General features: G+C 32.2%; 1 protein-coding gene across 1 annotated transcript in view; it reads left to right on the forward strand.

Moving 5' to 3' along the window:
- The window catches only part of CDH9 (cadherin 9), a 168,196-nt gene extending 150,536 nt beyond the window's left edge, over nucleotides 1-17,660 (forward strand). The window contains exons 10-12 of the mRNA XM_003809055.5: nucleotides 2,156-2,273; nucleotides 2,374-2,625; nucleotides 6,589-17,660. Coding sequence (XP_003809103.1) covers nucleotides 2,156-2,273; nucleotides 2,374-2,625; nucleotides 6,589-7,076 — 858 coding nt within the window. The 3' untranslated portion in view covers nucleotides 7,077-17,660. The remainder of the gene's footprint in view (nucleotides 1-2,155; nucleotides 2,274-2,373; nucleotides 2,626-6,588) is intronic.
- The last annotated feature ends 1,698 nt before the right edge of the window (nucleotides 17,661-19,358 follow it).

A 19,358-nucleotide genomic window follows, 5' to 3' on the forward strand; every position in this document is an offset into this window, starting at 1 on the left:
TCTGTCGTAAACTAGGTGATATTCCCACCAAATACATATGATTGCCTATGTACTTGGCAACTCTAGATTTTAAATGTCTGCCAATATGTAAATTTCTCATAACACTTTTAGTGTGAATTCTTTTAAAATCATTAAGGCCAAACATTTTTTTTTCATAAAAACGTGGACTTAAAAATAATTTACAGCTGTATTAGTTTCCAAGGGCTGCCATGACAAATTACCACAAACAGAATGACTTAAAACACAGAATTTTATTTCTCATAGTTTTGGAGGCTGGAAGTATAAAATTAACATGCAGCAGGGCTATCTGTGCTCTCTCTAAAGGTTCTAGGAGACTATCCTCCCTTGGCACTTTCTGGCTTCATGTGCTTGCCAGCCATCCTTGACATCCTTTGGCTTGTGGACGCCAATTACTCTAATCTCTGTCTCCATCATTTCATGGCATTCTTCCTGTATCTGTTTCTGTGTCCAAATTTGCTTCTTCTTATGAGGACTCCAGTCATCGAATTAGAGTCCTCCTTAATTTAGAATGATCTTATTTTAACTTGATTTTATCTGCAAATGGCCTATATCCAAATAAGCCACATTCATAGGTACTGGGATTTAGGACTTGAACAGATATTTTGGGGGAACACAAGTCAACCTACAATCACATATAAATATTCTTTACTCACTTATCTATTAGTATGCTTGTCTTTTACTGATTCATGTGTGTTATTGATATATTATATGCTAATATTTTATAAAAATTAAGTATAATTGATATTAACTAATTATAATTATTTAATATATATTGCCCTAATTGAATTTAACAAAGTTAAAAATAAAACAGATTTTAAGTATATGTATATCCTCATAAAATATACTTATACAAAGCCCATCTAATAATTTCAAGACTTCAAATGTCATATATAACTAAAAGACCAACTTTTTATGATTTAAATTATTACTAAAAGTTAGATTTGTTATTGCTATGTAGGAACAGAAGGTTGAGCAAAAATATTAGATCCTATATAATTATTTTCTTATATTCCAATTTTCTAAGGAGAAAAGTTTATTAAAAATTGTGCACTTTCAAAGCACTTTATTAAAAATACAGTTACATATCACGCTGTCAAAATGATGTAATTATCGTTAATATAAAATTAAAGTGAAAATAGCACTGACTAGTGAGTATGTAGGTTAGTATAGTTATAAAAGGTGTACAGTAAAACAATGGAAAGCTTAAACTATTGTGAATTTCAATAACTTTTCACCACACAATGTTAGACTATGAGACCTGTCTATTTTTGTAGAAGAGAATGTTAAAAGTCAGAGTAATTAAATGGCTGTGATTTCAAATCACAGATGGGAGGCATGCCAATGTGTAGCTCAGTGCTTTTTCCACTATAAAATGCTCAGTGAAATTTTTCTGCCCAACCCATAGTTGGCTGTTCCATATAAGAAGTAAACACTTCTTATTTACTTACACTAGCTCAGCCAAGAGGTGCTCTAATTTTGAAACTTCAACATTGATTTTACAAAATCTTAAAAGCATTTCTGTGTATATCTGTCTCTGCAAATACTGTTAAAGGAAAAGCAAGCAATTTAAATAAAATAGTTTAATTATAGTAATGGTGTCCATAGCTTCAAAATCATTTTCTTTCTGATACTACATGACAAATTTATTTATTTTAAAAATATATTAATAATATTGTTAATATATAGAAGTGATTGTGCTAAGCATTGGTGTTTTTAAAAATGCATCTTCTGTGTACTCATCCTTTGAAGAATTATTGTCTAGTGGAAGTAACAGATTGCTCATCAATTAATAATACAATGGACTGTGCCTTTCAACAATATCAAAAGAGGATAGTTATTGGAGGGATTGAATTTTTCTTTAAGCTGGCCAGGTATAAGACAATAATGCATTAAGTTACCTTGCAAACCATTGCTTAATGGATGTCTTCCACTCTTAACTAAATAAGTTATCTAAGACAAAACTGTAAAAAATAAGACATTGGCATAATTTTCTGAAAATGGCATTTATTTTGTTTTCTTGCTTGCTTTGTTTTCGTGATGTATTTAAAGCACAAATACATGGATTTAAGATATCTTGTAATAACAAGAAAATTGCCTTAGGTTTAATTAATTAATTAATTAATTTTGGTTTCAGTTGATTCAGACTGTCAGTGTCATGGATAAGGATGACCCTCCCCGAGGTCACAAATTCTTTTTTGAACCAGTGCCAGAATTTACTCTCAATCCGAATTTCACCATTGTAGATAATAAAGGTATAAGAAAATTTCTAAAACTAAAAATTATGAAACTTTAAGATACACAGTTAAAAACACATATGAAAGTTTTTGTTTTTTTACATGTTTTCTCCCCCAGATAATACAGCAGGAATCATGACTCGGAAAGATGGCTACAGTCGCAACAAAATGAGCACCTACTTATTGCCGATTTTAATCTTTGACAACGATTATCCAATTCAAAGCAGCACTGGTACACTCACTATTCGTGTGTGTGCCTGCGATAATCAAGGAAACATGCAATCCTGCACCGCAGAAGCCCTGATCCTTTCAGCCGGCCTGAGCACGGGAGCTCTCGTTGCGATTCTACTCTGTGTCCTCATACTGCTTAGTAAGCTCTGCCCCTCTGAATGATCCTTTAACTCACAAAAATCTCTCCCTCACTGTCTGAGCATGGTGCACTGAATAACAATTTTCTCTATAGATAAAGATAGAACATTTTCACTTTTTATTAAAATTCTTCTTTCAATTAGGAAAAAATAAGCGTTTATGTGTGTGGGGATAGGCCCAGCTTTCCAGAGACCAAAAAGAAACATCTAACAAATGCTATACACATGCGTATTTAAAAATATATATTTTATAGCATTAGCTATTATATTTTTGACTATGTTCACTGTTCTAAGGACATTTGATTTCATTGATTTCATCTTTGCATCAACTGTATAAGGTAAATACTTTTCTTCTAGAGAAAGGCTGCATAATTTACTCAGTCACTCATTTAGGAAAAGCTTTAGCTAGTATTCAAACACAGATTACTCTACCATAGAGTTCTCCTTTCTATTATTCCCAATCCAAAGACTACTTTGCCCTTACAGTTACTAACTGTTAACAGTTACTAACATATTCTGAATTATGTATATCAGATGTCTAACATGCAAATGCGTTAAAGTTGTCACAGTAAGTTAGACATTTTCCCCTATATAACTTGTTGTGCCTTGGTGTGACATAACAAATTAAAAAGTTAAAATTCTGTTTTAAAAAATATCACTATGTCGCTGTGGTCATACCTAGCCCTGCAATATTTTCTAAATAAAGTCATGTTCCAACAGCGAATGTTTTATTTGAGCATGCACTAACAGGACAACGATTTAATTCAATTAAACAGTTGTTCCACTGGAAAATATTCCCAAAAAAATTGTTTCTATCAAATATTCAGCCCAAATGCTTATGCTTAGGGCAGGAGAGCTAGCTAAATTTATGTTCTAATGCTCGTATGTGCTGGCTCCTTTTCTCTGCAAATCCTTTCAAGCTATCTGGATGAAATCCCTTTGGCCAGATATTCTTGCAGGACTTCAGTAGGGGATTGATGAAAGTGAGGGAAAAACATTTGTCTCAGTTAAGATGTTCCAACTATTTTGAAAAACATTTTCTCAGTGTGGTTTAGAACAAACACACTGCTACCATCACCATCAGCAGTTTCAATCCCCACCTACTGCTAGAGAGTTCAACTCCTCTGTAAAATATTTTTGTATTCCTATGGAGATAAAAATTTGGCTTAGCCTTTTAGCTAAGTGCTACTGATTTCACGTTGTTTTATTCGCTCAGGAAGTTCCACTTTCCTAATTTAGAACAACATGTAAATATGTTTATTGTTAGATCATTTGTAAAATTTCTATATTAATGTAATGTGCATACACACAAAGACAGTCATGCACACATAGGGAACTGAAAGCATCCCCCCAAATAAGTTTAGATATTTTAACATTGTCAAATTAATTTGATATGATTTTTTTCTATGCAGAAATCCTAGAAGGTTTCTTCTTCTGTTCTGCAGTCAGCCACCTTTGTTCCTTGAGCAATATGGAAAGCACCAATTTCTTACTTTTCACTTTCCCAGCTCATTGCCTAAATGTGGAGTAATTTTTTATTATTGTAGTTAAAATTGCTTCTAATTTAGAAATTTATATTTGCAAAGTTATTAAAGCACTTTATTGTTATTTTGAGTCTTTATGGTAATAGCTGGACATAGTTAATGCATTTCTATAATTAAGAGAGTTCGCTTTTCATAAGATAGTGACATAGCACTGACAATAATATTTTAAATGTACTTTCGTACATTTTGAAGAAATGTAGCTCTTAGTTTATATCTATTTTATAAGGCAAGATGGAAGATTAAAATCTAGGGCAGGGCTTTTTAAACTTTTTGGTTAAAAGTAGGGACACTTTTGGCAGCCTGATGAAAAGAATGGATCTAGCCAGAATGATGATTTAAATTTATTAGAGTAAAACATGTAAGACAAAAAGGAAATACGCTTACACAAATGAAACAAAAAACACAAAGAAAACCGTGCTTGCTTATCAAATCATGCATGCTGTGTTCTGGAGCAAGTCTAACTATGGTTTGATTTATCTGTCAAACTGTAATGCAATATGAAATATCTGTCACACACACTGCCACTATCACCATAGTTTATGCCAATAATCCTATTGAAAAAAATGCTAAATTTGAGTTACAGATGGATGGAAATAATGATGTACTTTTTTTCATTTCTTATCCTATTCTTCCTGAATTCTGTTCATGTGCCCCAGATTAATAACCTCAATCTAAGAAATGATCGGATAATTTTAATACGGTAGAAAAGGAAAAGCTCAGAACAGATTCTAAGGACCATTTGTGGGAATTAGTACATTTTTATTAGCTGAGAAACCCTTAATACAATTTGACTACACAATTGTTATTTTACTGATTAAAAAGTGGAGAACTTATAAATTTATTTAATATTAAATTTAGAAAGAAATCTCTTTTTCTAATGCCTGGCTCAAATTTGATAGATGTCAGATCTATGTTGGACTTAATTAATCTTATGTCCATCTTTTAAAAGAAGAGTACAGAGGCCTCATTTTTACTGCAGTTTATATATATATATATATCTCTAAAATGATCCTGAATATAGCACAGCTTCCAAAGCCCATTCTGTGAAGGCTAACTAGAGATACTTCTAATTATCTTTCGTAAAATCTTACTTTCAGTTAGGAAGAGCTGAGAAAAGTCTGCTGGCCAATGTGAAAATAACACTGGACAGGGCTTTAGTGTAGTTATAGGGGCCTCACGGGCCATGTTGAAGTGTAGTCTCAATGACAGTGAGTATGCTTTGTTTAATCTCAATGTAAAAATTGAGAAAAGGAATAATAGCTTCTTCAGCCAACATTTTCTTATTTTCTGTGAAGCATAAATAATACTGACAAACAGTTAAGAACCCTAAAGTAAAGGAAATCTAGTTTGTATTTTTCCCTGGTAATGCTGAAGTGTGTTTTGAAGATATTTTCTTGATTTTATTCTCACCTTTCTTATATGTAAAGTTATGGGCTTGTGCAATCTTTAATGGAAAATTTATATTTTTAAAATTGTGTTTGCTTCTTTTAAAATGAATCTTATTAATTGCAACATGCATTTATTAGAAAAAGGTTCATCTTCCAGTACACATAATTTGAATCCCAGTATTATAATGAGAAATAAGAAAATATATTATATGAGGGGAAGTTCACAGTTAACTATGTAACATAGACATGTAAACAATAAAAATAATACAGCAAATAGAGGGAATATAATTAACGTTTCATTCCAAAAGCTTAAATCGGACCTTGTATGTCAAGGAAGTCCTCATTAACAAGATACAGTCTGAGGTGTTTTGCAAGATAAGTTAAAGATGAGTTTGAGTTTGAGTTTTATATTGTAACTTTTAGAGTTATATTTCAGCTTTCTAAGCCTCCTATAAAATTAGACCAGTAAAGGAATTTAGTTAAACCTATGAGATATGGGAAGTGGTAAAATCAGTGACTCATACATATTCATGTATGTGTGTATGTACACTCATAATATATAAATATAATGCATATACAAGTATATATGTATCTATATATGAGTAATGTTTTGCATATATTCCCTTGAATCAATTAGAAATGATACTTGTGCCAAAGTGAAAGGAATGATCAATATCACCATGAGTAGAGCTTTAGCGTTTTTGTATTTGAAATGAGTGCACATTTGGAAAGACTGCTGAGGTGTCAGGCAATTGCAGTTGGATAAATATAATAGTTGTACTTGAATAAAGCCAGAAGTTCATAGGAGAGTATGTCTTGACAGTAAATTAAAGGCATGGTAATATCTGCTCCTTTATCAATACAGTGCATCCAGTCACTGCCTAGAGGAACTCTGTATTTGTACAGGGTAGTTAATTCTTTTTATTCGATCAATCTTAATATCTCCTGCACCAAACGAATTTCACACTCAGAAGTGTACTCTATTTTATCCTGACTCATGAAATCTCACTATTCTCCCATTTCTTATTAATAGTTTTAGTCGTGTTGTTTGCTGCATTGAAGAGGCAAAGAAAAAAGGAACCTCTGATAATTTCAAAAGACGATGTCCGGGACAACATTGTGACCTACAACGATGAAGGCGGCGGCGAAGAAGATACCCAAGCTTTTGACATTGGCACATTAAGGAATCCAGAGGCAAGAGAAGACAGTAAACTTAGACGGGATGTAATGCCTGAAACTATTTTTCAGATAAGGAGGACTGTGCCTCTGTGGGAAAATATTGATGTACAAGATTTTATCCATCGAAGACTAAAAGAAAACGACGCAGACCCAAGTGCACCGCCATATGATTCGCTGGCAACGTATGCCTATGAAGGGAATGATTCCATAGCAGATTCGCTCAGTTCTTTGGAATCTCTCACAGCTGATTGTAACCAAGATTATGGTTACCTCAGTGACTGGGGGCCTCGTTTCAAAAAACTTGCCGATATGTATGGGGGTGATGATAGTGACCGAGACTAAGAGGATTGTTTGACTTAATCAATATTAGTGGAAGTACTGTCTATGTTATTAGATTGAGTGGCCTGCATTCTCTTCCTGGGAGGAAATCTTTCAAAAATTGAAGTTACAAACAATACGTAGGTGTTGTCAAGTAGGGATTTGCTTAATCAGTAAGTCTTTGTGAATGAATATGAATGATACAGATTTTTTAAAAAGTAATAACCAGTTCACCCTCTTTGCCTAACAATCTCGGAAGGAAAATATATCACATCAATAATCAATAAAAATAAGTAAAAGGCTTTTTGTGCCTTTTCTTAGGTATAATAATTTATAAATGTTTTCTTAACTGACTTTCAGTCACCTTTACAATTAAACTAAATATTGTGCAACCGCTTTGTAAATTAATATGAAGAAGATATATCCCTAATGAAATAGGAATGACTATTACTGCCATATTTATTTAGTTGAAGAATGTCTTTGTGTTAATTCATTCATATTTTTATAAATGTATATTTATATTTTTGTATTTTTATGAAATAAACTAGTATTTATAAAACACATTTCATTTTATTTAATTCCTGGAGGCAGATCTGATCTCATTTATAACAAAAATGTTTTACACCTTTAAATGTAAAACGTGATTCACTCAGGGAATAAGCAGTTCAGAAACTACTGCATGGATTTGGACCTACAATGTAGTGAAACTATAAAATAGCTTTGGTACAAATTGTTATTTTTCCGTTTCATCACTTAAATATTGACTAATGTTTATAGAACCACTGATGTCTAACCATCAATAGAGTATGAGACACATTTGGAATATAAAATATTATATATATACATATATATATAGTTGTGGATAATAAACTTTAAGTTTTTATTGCAAGTCTTTACTATGGGTCAACTAGTGGATTATATTTGAGAGTAAATGAAGTGTGTATCAGTAATGTCATGTAGATATAGAAAAAATCTAAATCAACCTTCTCTAAAATGAGAAATCACTGTTCTAATTTTTTTTTCTTCATGATGAGACAATTAATGGAATATGTGCTCAGGTGTGGGTAACATGTTTAAAATGTGTATTGAAGACTAGAGAGCTTGTTTTTAAATTTATTATTTTATTGAGGAAATTCCAAGTCATTATATTTGAGAAAATTTTGAAAGAGCTAAGGAAAAGTAGAGAAAAGAAACCTAAAAGAATGTAATTGTTAACTAATGATTGCGATTGTCCAAAAAATAGAATATAGGCACCTCAAAGCATGGGAGAGAAGAAGAGATGGGAATCGTAAACAGTCATCATCTGCAAATATTTGAAAGACTGCCATGTGTAATCTGGCCCTGATATGGCCTACAGTGTAAAATTTAAACCAAGATAGGGGAACTTCACAGAGAGATTGCATGTTATCTATTTTCTGTGCCAAGAATTAACCTTTTATTCCTCTTTAATTATTCATCCTTTAGGCAGCAGATGCCATGCTCATGGTGATTCCTAGGTGGAATTCACATAGGAGAAATTTAACTTTGTCTAGTCTGTTACCAAGAGATTTTACTGAGCAAATACAAAATTATAAACATGTACTTATTTGTTTTTATATCACTATGTTGTAAAGTTTTTGTAGACCAGGACTAACTCAAGAACTTTATCTTCAGTAGCTAACACACATTAAAGATTGAATTTAATGCTAAGAAAAAAATCATACTGGACTATTAAGAATTACTTGAAATGTTTCTCAGGACACAATCACCCAGGAAACAGAAATATTTTTAGTTTCGGTTTTAATTTAGATAATTTTAGTTTTATCTTAGAAAGGAATTAGTTCCCCCATTGCCAAAACTCATCCATCATAGATCAGACAAATACTCGAATAGGATATGTAGAGTGGGTTGAGGTGATTAAAAATGTTAGGCATCGAGCAAGGCCTCTTATGATCACTTTATTCTATAATCACTACAAGGTTAAATAACAATAAGTAAATCAGCTCTAAGAAGACCTATACTGACTGTACATGTAATGGCTGTTTAAAAAAAGAAGACATTATGTGGCAGGAGAGATGAGGAAATTCATAGTTACATAGCTTGCCTGGGCTTACCATGCTTGAAATACTAAGAACACTGCAACAAACCAAGCTACCTACAAGCTGTAGATCTCTGATTGATATGAGAGAGTCATATTGTCATTAGATAGAATGAGACATTAAATATTTTAACTTGCAAAATATTATTTGGCTGTCTTTTTTTGAGAAATAATGAAGTTAGTTTCAAAGTTCTCACTTTTCTTGATCTGTGAAATGACTGCCCTATGGTAGTCTTTGTAAGGAGGACAGAGCTAGAAGAATTAATATTAACTGGTATGTGATTGTTTTTATATACCTGACTTAAAAGCAATGAATCAGAGGATCTGATTGAATGAAGGAAATTAACAGATCTGTGAAACACTAATACTTTCTATACTTTTCCAGTAATCTATGAAATGTCCATAATAGGAAAAATGCATTCAGGAGCCAGATGGACCAGATTTTATTATTTCCTTACTAGCAAACTAAATGAATCATTGAAATTCTTCAGAAAAACAGACATCATAATATTCACCCTGTTGAATTTGGAATTTATTTTACTAGATGCACACAATATTCTCAGTAAGATTTGTTTCTGTTACTTTATTCTCATGAACTATGGGGTTGTTCAAATTTGAAGATAATTTATTCTTAATGTGTACTTACCAAACTAAATTAATTAGCTCTGATTATTTCAAACTAAAATAGAATTAAATTAAAATCAATTGAGTAACCATTATCCCAAATATAATTAAACTTAATTTCATTGTTTTATTTAGAAAGTTCAATAATTTTTAGAATATGTCTGTATTTATATCTGAATTTCTTTCAGTATGAATAACCTGTCTACACTATTTGCATTTTAATACACAGTGGAGATATTATTCCATTCAATTTTGCTCTCAGGCACATTGAATCTATTTCAATGACTTACATACCAAATTTAGTAAAGAAAATAAAATAGAATTAACAATAAAAGCAAGCAAACAAACAAGAAAAAAGTAATAATACCTCACCTTAGTCAGTGGTGGATATTGATCATTCCTTTCAGTTTGGCACAAGTATCATAATTAGCCTCCAGGATTCTCTATTCTGTTGGTTGTTCTTTAACTTTACCCAGTCTTCTTTACTGGTTCTTTCTCTTCTTTTCTTGCTCTCTATTTTAGAGTTGTCCAGGCTTTTTTCTTTCCTAGTTAAATTCAGGTCCTCGGTATTCTTAGCAATTTTCCATGTTACTATACACGTCTATATCTATATCTGTATCTAAGATATAGATTGAAATTTTCTGATTTTATGCCTCCCACATTCACCTCTATCTAATAATCCAAACATATATCCAACTATTCTAAATTTCTACTTGAATAAACATGTCAAAAGTAACATGTCCAAATTTTAACTACTAATTTTCGCTCCTGTCGTTTCTCAACTTGCCCCATCTCCGTTAATGTCAGCTCTACCCTTCTAATTGTGCAGGCCATAAACCAAGCAGTCAATCTTCACTTATTTCATTCTGTTATCTTCCATATCTAATACTGTAGAAAATCCTACTAGTGATACCTTCAAAATTTAACTGATATACAATGTCTTTTCATCATATCTCCTGCTACAATGCTGGTCTAATACCCATACTTGGATTATTGCAGTGTTCTTCTAAGTGTTTCTTCTCACTAGCTTCCGCTCCTGCCATCTATTTTCAACCAAATACAGAGCAGGTATGCTTCTTTTTTTAACTAGCTAAGTTTGGACATCTCAGTTCTCTTTTCAGAACTTACCAATTGTTCATTTGCATTGAGACGCAGTCCTCACAGTGGCCTCTAAGGACCTGTCAGATCAGATTCCCGGTATTTCTCTGATAAATTATTCTCATTTCTTTCACTCATTTCAATTAGATTATTCTGGGCTCCTTGTTTTTCCTCAAAACTGGCAAGCATTTTTTTCCATTCGACTGGCTAATTACTTTCTTTGGAATAATCTTTCCCCGGATATCCACAAAGTTAACTTCATAACTACCTTCAAGACCACTTTTAAATGTGACCGTCTTAGTGAGAACTACATCGAACAGTCTATTTAAAATCGCCATCCTCCACACCCATTTCTCCTTTCTCTATTTTTAAAAATAAATGTTTGCCACAGCACATAGCACCAGTCAACCTGATACAGAATTTGTTTATCCTTTAACTTTGTGTCTGTCTACTTCTACTAGAATGCTTGATCTCTCTGGACAACAATTTTTATATATTTTATTCATTAAAGTATCTCACGTGCCCAGATTGTTGTCTCATACCTTGTTGGCATGCTGCAAATACTTGCCCAATGTTGAATAAAATGCTCAATATTTGTATACGAGCATTTAAAAAATTTTGTAGAATATTATAAATACATGGGAAATGAAAAATAAAATGTGGCTGGGCGTGGTGGCTCATGCCTCATGCCTGTAATCCCAGCACTTTGGGAGACTGAGGTGGCAGGATTGCTGAGGTCAGGAGATTGAGACCAGCCTGGGCAACACAGGGGAAAACCCATTTTACAGATTTTTTTTTTTTTAAATTAACTAAGTGGAGTTGTGCGTGCCTGTAGTCCTTGTTAATTGGAAGGCTGAGTCAGGAGGATGGCTTGAGCCCAGTAGTTCAAGGTTGCAGCAAGCTATAATCACACCACTGCACTCCAGCCTAGGCAACAGAGCAAGACCCTGTCTCAAACATAAATAAATAAATAAATAAATAAATAAATAAATAAATAAATGTGGAAAAAAAGAGGGAAAATTATACTCAAATTTGCAACAATGTACCTGCCTTCAACACAATATTGAATATACTCTAGACTGTTAAATTGAAAGATAGTTTGCTAAATTATGGTTGATCACAATTAAATCACTATTTGAAAGAATCTTTTCAAAATTTCTTTAAAACTTGAATAATTTTTCAAGTTAAAAAATAAAAACCTGACACAACTAAAATTGTATTTAATAATCTTGGTTTCTAAAAGATAACAGTAAAGGAATTTTACTACATTTCAGACCGTCAATTCTAAATGTCAGAATCAAAACACAAGCTCACACAGAGAAGGAATAAAAATATGTACACTTCTCTTCTGCAATTGTAATTAACTTTATGACGGCCAGTTATTGGGCAGCTTTTAGCCCGCTATTATCTTGTACTCGGGTCATGGAATATAGTTTCTGGCAAACTGAGCAGTTAAGCTCTAAGAAAATGTTGCCTTACTTAAATATGCTTAATTTTTTCCCAAATTTCAATAAAAATATTGGGACTTTAAAAAAAATAAATGCACTTAAATAATTGTTTATAATGCAGTAGAAATATCAGCTACTTCAATCTTTATGGTGAAAATAGCAGCCAGGCACAGTGGCTCATGCCTGCAATCCCAGAACTTTGGGAGGCAGAGGCAGGCAGATCACCTGAGGCCAGGACTTCAAGACCAGCCTGGCTAACATGGTAAAACCCCACTTCTACTAAAAATAAGCTGGGCTTGGTGTCATGCACCTGTAATCCCAGCTCCTTGGGAGGTTGAGGCAGGAGAATTGCTTGAACCCCAGAGGCGGGGGTTGCAGTGAGCCAAGATCGTGTCATTGCACTCCAGCTTGGGCACTAAGAGCAAAACTCCATCTCAAAAAAAAGAAACCAAAAAAAAAACACACTGACAATAGCAACCCAGAGACATTGAACCTCATCTGACCTGTAGTCAGTGTTTTGTTTTGTTTTGTTTTGTTTGGAAAATATATTGCTAGCTCATATTGTGTTTAAAACTGTAACAATTTACCACGCTATGGACCTCATTTAAAAATCAAGATATTTTACCTATAAATTATTCTCTCTAGATTTTCTAAAATAATGTAACATTTAAGTTAATTTAAGCATTTATTCATTATATTTATGTCCCACTAAGGTAATTTTATAACTTGCTGCTTCATGTCTATAACAGTTTTCTTTTAGATGTTTTAACATTCTTATTACTTATGAACAGATAAGTACAAAACTCTTGAGAGTAATAATTTTTCAACAATATATAACTATATTTCACAAATAAGAGGCTTATCTTTTTATTATATTTAATTTTAGTGTAATCAAAAATATATATGTTATGGTGTATGCTATTCCATGACATTTTTGGCTTGGTTTTCTATGTTTCCTTATTACTAATTCTGCCCCAGACTCTATGGCAGTTGTCTAAATTTCAGCTTCAGACACAAACAAGTAGGGAATCGATTTTAGATTCTTGAGGAAATCTCTACTGCAGTTTGCTGAACTGCTCCAGTCTGGACAGACCAGTTCCTCACTCTACCTGTGCTGAGCCCTCATTCTGGTGTTTCGTTCTACCAGCAACTGGGGATGGCCTTGATCTCCCCTGAAGAGCTAGAGTCCCGGGCCTCACATCCCACAGCAATCACATTCTGTTGTTTTCCTTGCTCTGCCTCCTCCCAAGTATAAGATAATTTGGACTACACATCTCCCAAATGATGTTATTGTTTATTTTTGTCTAATATTGTAGCTTTGTTATACTTTAAAAATATTCCTGGTAATCAATTGTGCTTTTTGCTCTGGCTGTATTGGGCACTTTGGAGTTGTGCTAGAAGGAAGGATGTATTTTAACTCCTTGGTCATCAGAAATCTCTCTTATGGATACTTACACGCTGTTTTATTAAATTATATTATCTGCTGCTCCTTGCAGGTATTGAGCATTTAAGTTGGTAACTTCTATTATGTAACATTAGCTACAATTTTTTAAATGTTATAAATGCTGTTAATAAATACCTTATTTTTTATTTTTGATGATTTTAAGTCCAGTACATAATCCTTATTCATATTAGCAAATGAGAAATTCATATGTAGAAAATTAGAAGAAAAATATCTTTTCAGGTGATTATGTTCTTGAGATGAATGTAAGCATTCAGATTTTTTTATTTGTCTTCGCATTCATTCAATACTACTTTTCAGTGCATTTTATTCTAGATTCATTTAATGCCTTTCATGTATTAGAAATTTATTATGCACACATTCATTTAATAGCCAATTATAACATGACCCGGAACAGCATTTATATGGCAGCAAATGAAACCAGGGCAAGTATACAATTCCTATATATTTACTTGAATTAAGAGTTCTAATTATCAGAGCATGTCACATTTATAACCACTTTATAATTTAACTTCTTAAGAATGCTTCAGTTTTATGACATGGTAGTTTCAAACATTTTTTTTCATAGAAAATACATTAGAGCCTTTTTTATTAAATATAGGATTATTATACTTATAAAAGTAATGATTTTAATCAAAAGTATTCTTGATGCTTCAAATTTTAATTTATTTTCTTCAGGATGCTATGTCTAAAAAACTCCATGGATAGAGTCTTATATAAGTGAATAATTAATTGATTTATTAATTTTATAAATTCTTTTTAAATACTAGCATTATGCAAAGCCATGCAACAAATTTAAAATAGTATAATGGGCACCTCTTATTTTCTTAAGATTTTGGAATTCAATTCAATAAACACAATTAACTAAAATATAAAGTGGTATGTGATAAGGGCTTAGAAATAACAGAATTAACAAAATGTGTTTTTGGCTTCACATTTTTAGGAGTTTTCAAGTCACATTATATTGTTTAAAAATTGTTGAATGAAGATTGCTATATCCAGTAAAAATCAGTCAAAGGTACCTTTGAATAATATATGTAAGACACTCTCTGGTTGATTAAACTCAGCCAATTTTGCTACTAAAATTTAATGTCACGGTTTGTTAACAAGGAGTCTGACTCAATTTTTTGATGTTTGACTGCTGATAGCTTTCGAGCCTCATCCTTCCCTTTTCCCCTTGATCCCTGCTTCTGGACAAGCTGGCTAGAAAGCGCTGGTGTTCCCTCCTTTGGTGCAGGCAAGAAATTCAAATCTCATAAATCCTCGCTACATGAGCAAGATCTCACCAGCTTGTACAATAAAAACCTAGGCAAGTCTCTTTCCTTCCTCTCTCTAGCCATTTAGGATCTTCCTGAGAGTCCTTCCTGCTCTCCCCAGAGACCTCAATTACATAAATGATCAAACTTTCCATAACCTCTTGATGTGTGGGGGGCATCGTTAGTGTCAATGTCCATACCAAACTGTAAGTGAAGGTCCATCAGCCTTTGCAAAGTTACCGATGTCTAAAATGGTCATTTGATTAGGCTAACTGCAACTTAATACACACAGAACTCTGATAAACATTTAAAGATAAATATTTTGCATTGCCTTTTTATCCCCATCTTCACAATACTTTAAAGATAATATCTTCTAAAGATTTTCTTATAAAGAAATGGCTCAAAAGTGTATTGTATTTATTTGTTAAATACTATATATTAGTATAGAATGTATTTGTGATTTTAACTATAGGGTGATTTATATTGGATTATTGAAAGACTAAAGAGTTTCGTAAATAGAGGCATAGAATAACAACATGTATTAACATATGTGAAGCCCAATGAACATGAATTGAATACTTGATAAATGCCAGGCATTGTACTAATCATTTTACGGGGATTACTCATTGAATTCTTAAAAGTCTTTCACTTGGTTATAATTCTTATCTCCACTCTATATAATAGGAAACTGAAACCTATATAACATCACAAGTTGGTAAAATGTGGAGGAAAGTTTTAAATTCAGACAATCTGACTCAGTAGACTTTCCTTTTAATCAGTATATTATTCCAGATCAGCATCATTGTATAAAACTCAGAGGATGGTGGCATTGAGCTGGGAACTGTCTAATCAAATTATTTTTCTCAGATAATATAATATTATATTCAATTTGCTGAGAGAGAAGAAAAAATAATGAATGGTCTAATAAGAGTTTGGAGTTTTGAAAAAACAAAAAATATGACATTTTTCTTGTAAAGAAAGGATCTGAAATTATACAAACAAGTTCTTGATAAGGATAATATCTGAAACTGATGCCATTAAAAGTCTAATAATAAATAGCCAAAGCTAACTTAAAACTACAGTATATTAAAGCAACTTCCCCTGCTGTAGTATAAAGCAAGCAGTTTAGTATAGTACCTACAATGAAGATTTACTGTGTACTTATATTATATTCATTACCATTCTTGAAAGGCTGAAAATAAGGATAGGCTAGGTGGAAAAATGAGAAATGTCATTAAAGAACAATATAATAATATCTGCCTTATAGAAAACATCCAAATTTTTAACAAATAATTTTTAGTAACTATAAAATCAATGTCCAAAAAAAATCATAACAGTAAAGCTAAAATGCAGCACTTCAGAAAATTTCTGTCAATTATCCCTCTCAAAGGGAAAAAATCATCTCTGATTGGAGAAATTCTCACAGAATTTTGTAATATTATTTGACTGTGGATACATCATGTGGTGTGTTTGTAGGGTTAGATATAAGTCCACTTTTCATTGAAAGCTGAAGTGTCTGAGACTTCTGCAAAAACAAACACTAATAGATAAATTTGTATTCACACCTTGAAGACAGATAGGAAGTACCATGACAAACAGAGATTTGAGATCAGGAGTGAGACCATATGTCTGACATATCCCTATGATGCTTTAAAACTGTGAAAGACCGTTTTTGAATTAATCTGAGGAGCAATCAAATGAAGATGAGGACTAGCAGCAGTTAAGTCTAATTCCAAGAAATAATATTGAACATCACACCTGTTATTAGGTACATCCATCATAAAGAGAACAGCCTGGAATTTAAGAACATCTTTCTGGGGAAATGAGAAACTAGATAAATGAACAAAGGTGACACTAATTTCAATATTTATTTTTCTCTGGCCTCTGAATAAGATGCTGTGTTTTTGTTTTGTTTATTTGTTTTGTTTTTTGTCAATGGTATTCAATTAAATAAAATCTCAGAGGTGAACCAAGGAGGTATTTTAGCAGTCCTTTGCTCTGCTCCACACATATCCACCCATTTCTCCAGCATGACTTTAAATGTGTCAAAGTGCAAATATTTTCTACAGTGCTGAGACAACTTTGTAATGACAGAAAGCTCCATACGCTGCCAAGGGCAAAAACTAGTATAACATTTTGTTAAACAGAAGTAAACGTATTGGTTCCCTGTCATATGCTGACATCTATATAACAATATATTTTGACAGTGTGGAGGGTTATGTTATCTGAATATGTTTAAAAACTGATATTTTAATTTTTATAGAAACATAATCCACACTTTGAATCACAATTCATCTTTTATTGGGAAAGATCTATCTGGGAAACATCGTTTTCTAAATATCCCACTTATTTTCCATTCACTACAATGGTCACATTCTGTATTGGTGGCAGCATGCTAATATACTGTGTAACTTGTAAAAATGTAGCTAACAAAATTATACTTACATTAGCTTCAGAATTGTTGATGTATTTGCTTAATAAAATAAGGCATCTTATCAAGGAATCATCACATGATGCGATCTACTTCTTACTTGGATATTATTTATTGAATTATATTAACCTATTGAACTGATGGAAATGCCTATTTAGTGCCATTAAATATGAGAATAGACATGCTCTGAATAAAGGAGTTGATTATACTGATCTAAGCATTGGTTAATAATATGGTGGGGAAGCTATTTCCATTTCATGGTCTGTAAAATTAATTCCTTAACCTTCCAGCTATGATGAAAAATCTCATTCTGCATTTTTTCATTATTAATGTACTCTCATGCTTATTATCATGAAATTTTATTAAATATTCTCAACTTTTATTTATTAAATCTCCAATGCAATAACCATTAGCTTTGCTCACTGAATAACAAGTAATTTAGGACAAATGCTAAAAGATATTTAAATATAAATCTATGGTAACTGTAAGAGTGATTGGAATTTCTAAAAATTTCTATGTTAAAATCTGCTCTAATTCAATTGAAACTAATAGAACTAAACTGCTTGCTATTGGCTTATGTATAACAAATTAATTAATTAGCATGATATGCTTTTTTCAGTAGTTTAAAAATGTGTTCTATTTCCCTCAAAATACTAGATTCTTCTTCCATTTAAGGATAAATATGAATGCCACTAGGCAACAGAAGCCTACAAATAAAATAATCTTTCAGAACAAAAACAAATGTGTACTTAACAATTTTAGGCACTTATTTTTGATAAATTTTTGCATATGCAGCAAAAACAACATTTGTGAATTGGGATTAAAATATTAATTTAAGATTAAGTGGAAATTCTGCTCATCTTTGATGAAAAAGCTCATTTTACAGATTTCTCTGAAGAGTCCAAGAGGAAGAGGAAAAGTAGTAAATGTAAGTGATCATAAAGGAAAGCCCCAAGCTAAAATATATGCGACAAATCTCTAGGGTAGTTGTATTTTCAAGTACTGTAGAAGCAGAAGTCTATTCTGAGGAAAGAAGAAGAATGTTCATTCTCATTTTTCTCCAATTTATGAGGAGAAGGAGACTACTTCATTAAAATTTAATTTAAAATTAAATCCCAGATAGAGAAAAAACAACCATAGAAATGAGTTGAATTCTAACCCACTGAGAACCAAGATGACAATGATTTAAAAAAGAATATGCTCTTATGAAAGTTCTCACGTGTTCTTACAGCATTTATCATCTTTCTAGCCAAATGTACTTTATGAATACAAAGGCTAACAATCCGTATTGACAGGAGTTAAAAATAGGTAACTGGGGGACATTAAGTAGTAAGAACAAAATGCTTGACCTTCCCTTGTTTGTCTTGTTTATCTTATTTAAACTATGTTTTTTTTTTTTCCATTTGCACTTTTGGAGCTGTTGAAGTGCCAATTTTCTAAGTGATTAGTTTCCTTAGTACTATACTTATCCAATAGAGAAATCTTTCCTTCTGAAACTGTTTTTCCAATAAGATGAATAGGTACATATAAATATGTGTAATGCGATTGTCAACTGCATGGGGCCAAAAGAATTCTGTACTCAAAATCCTGATGAAGCTTCATCGACACTTACTTCCCTGGAACAGTTATAACATTTCCATTGGTAATGAAATATATATATATAATATATAAAATATATAATATATTCTATATATCTTATATAGAATATATTATATATATCTTATATATATAATATACATATTTATATATTATATATATAATTTCCACATACATATACAGAGAGTCCTCTTGCAGTGATTCAACTTAACAATTTTTTGACTTTCCCATGGTTGCAGAAGCCATACACATTTAGTAGCGAGCAGTGGGATCCTCTCTCTCACTGTTCTGGGCAGCAGCAGTGAGCTGTAGCT

This window comes from Pan paniscus, chromosome 4 (genome assembly GCF_029289425.2).
Source record: "Pan paniscus chromosome 4, NHGRI_mPanPan1-v2.0_pri, whole genome shotgun sequence".
In the NCBI taxonomy this organism is placed as follows: Eukaryota; Metazoa; Chordata; class Mammalia; order Primates; family Hominidae; genus Pan; species Pan paniscus.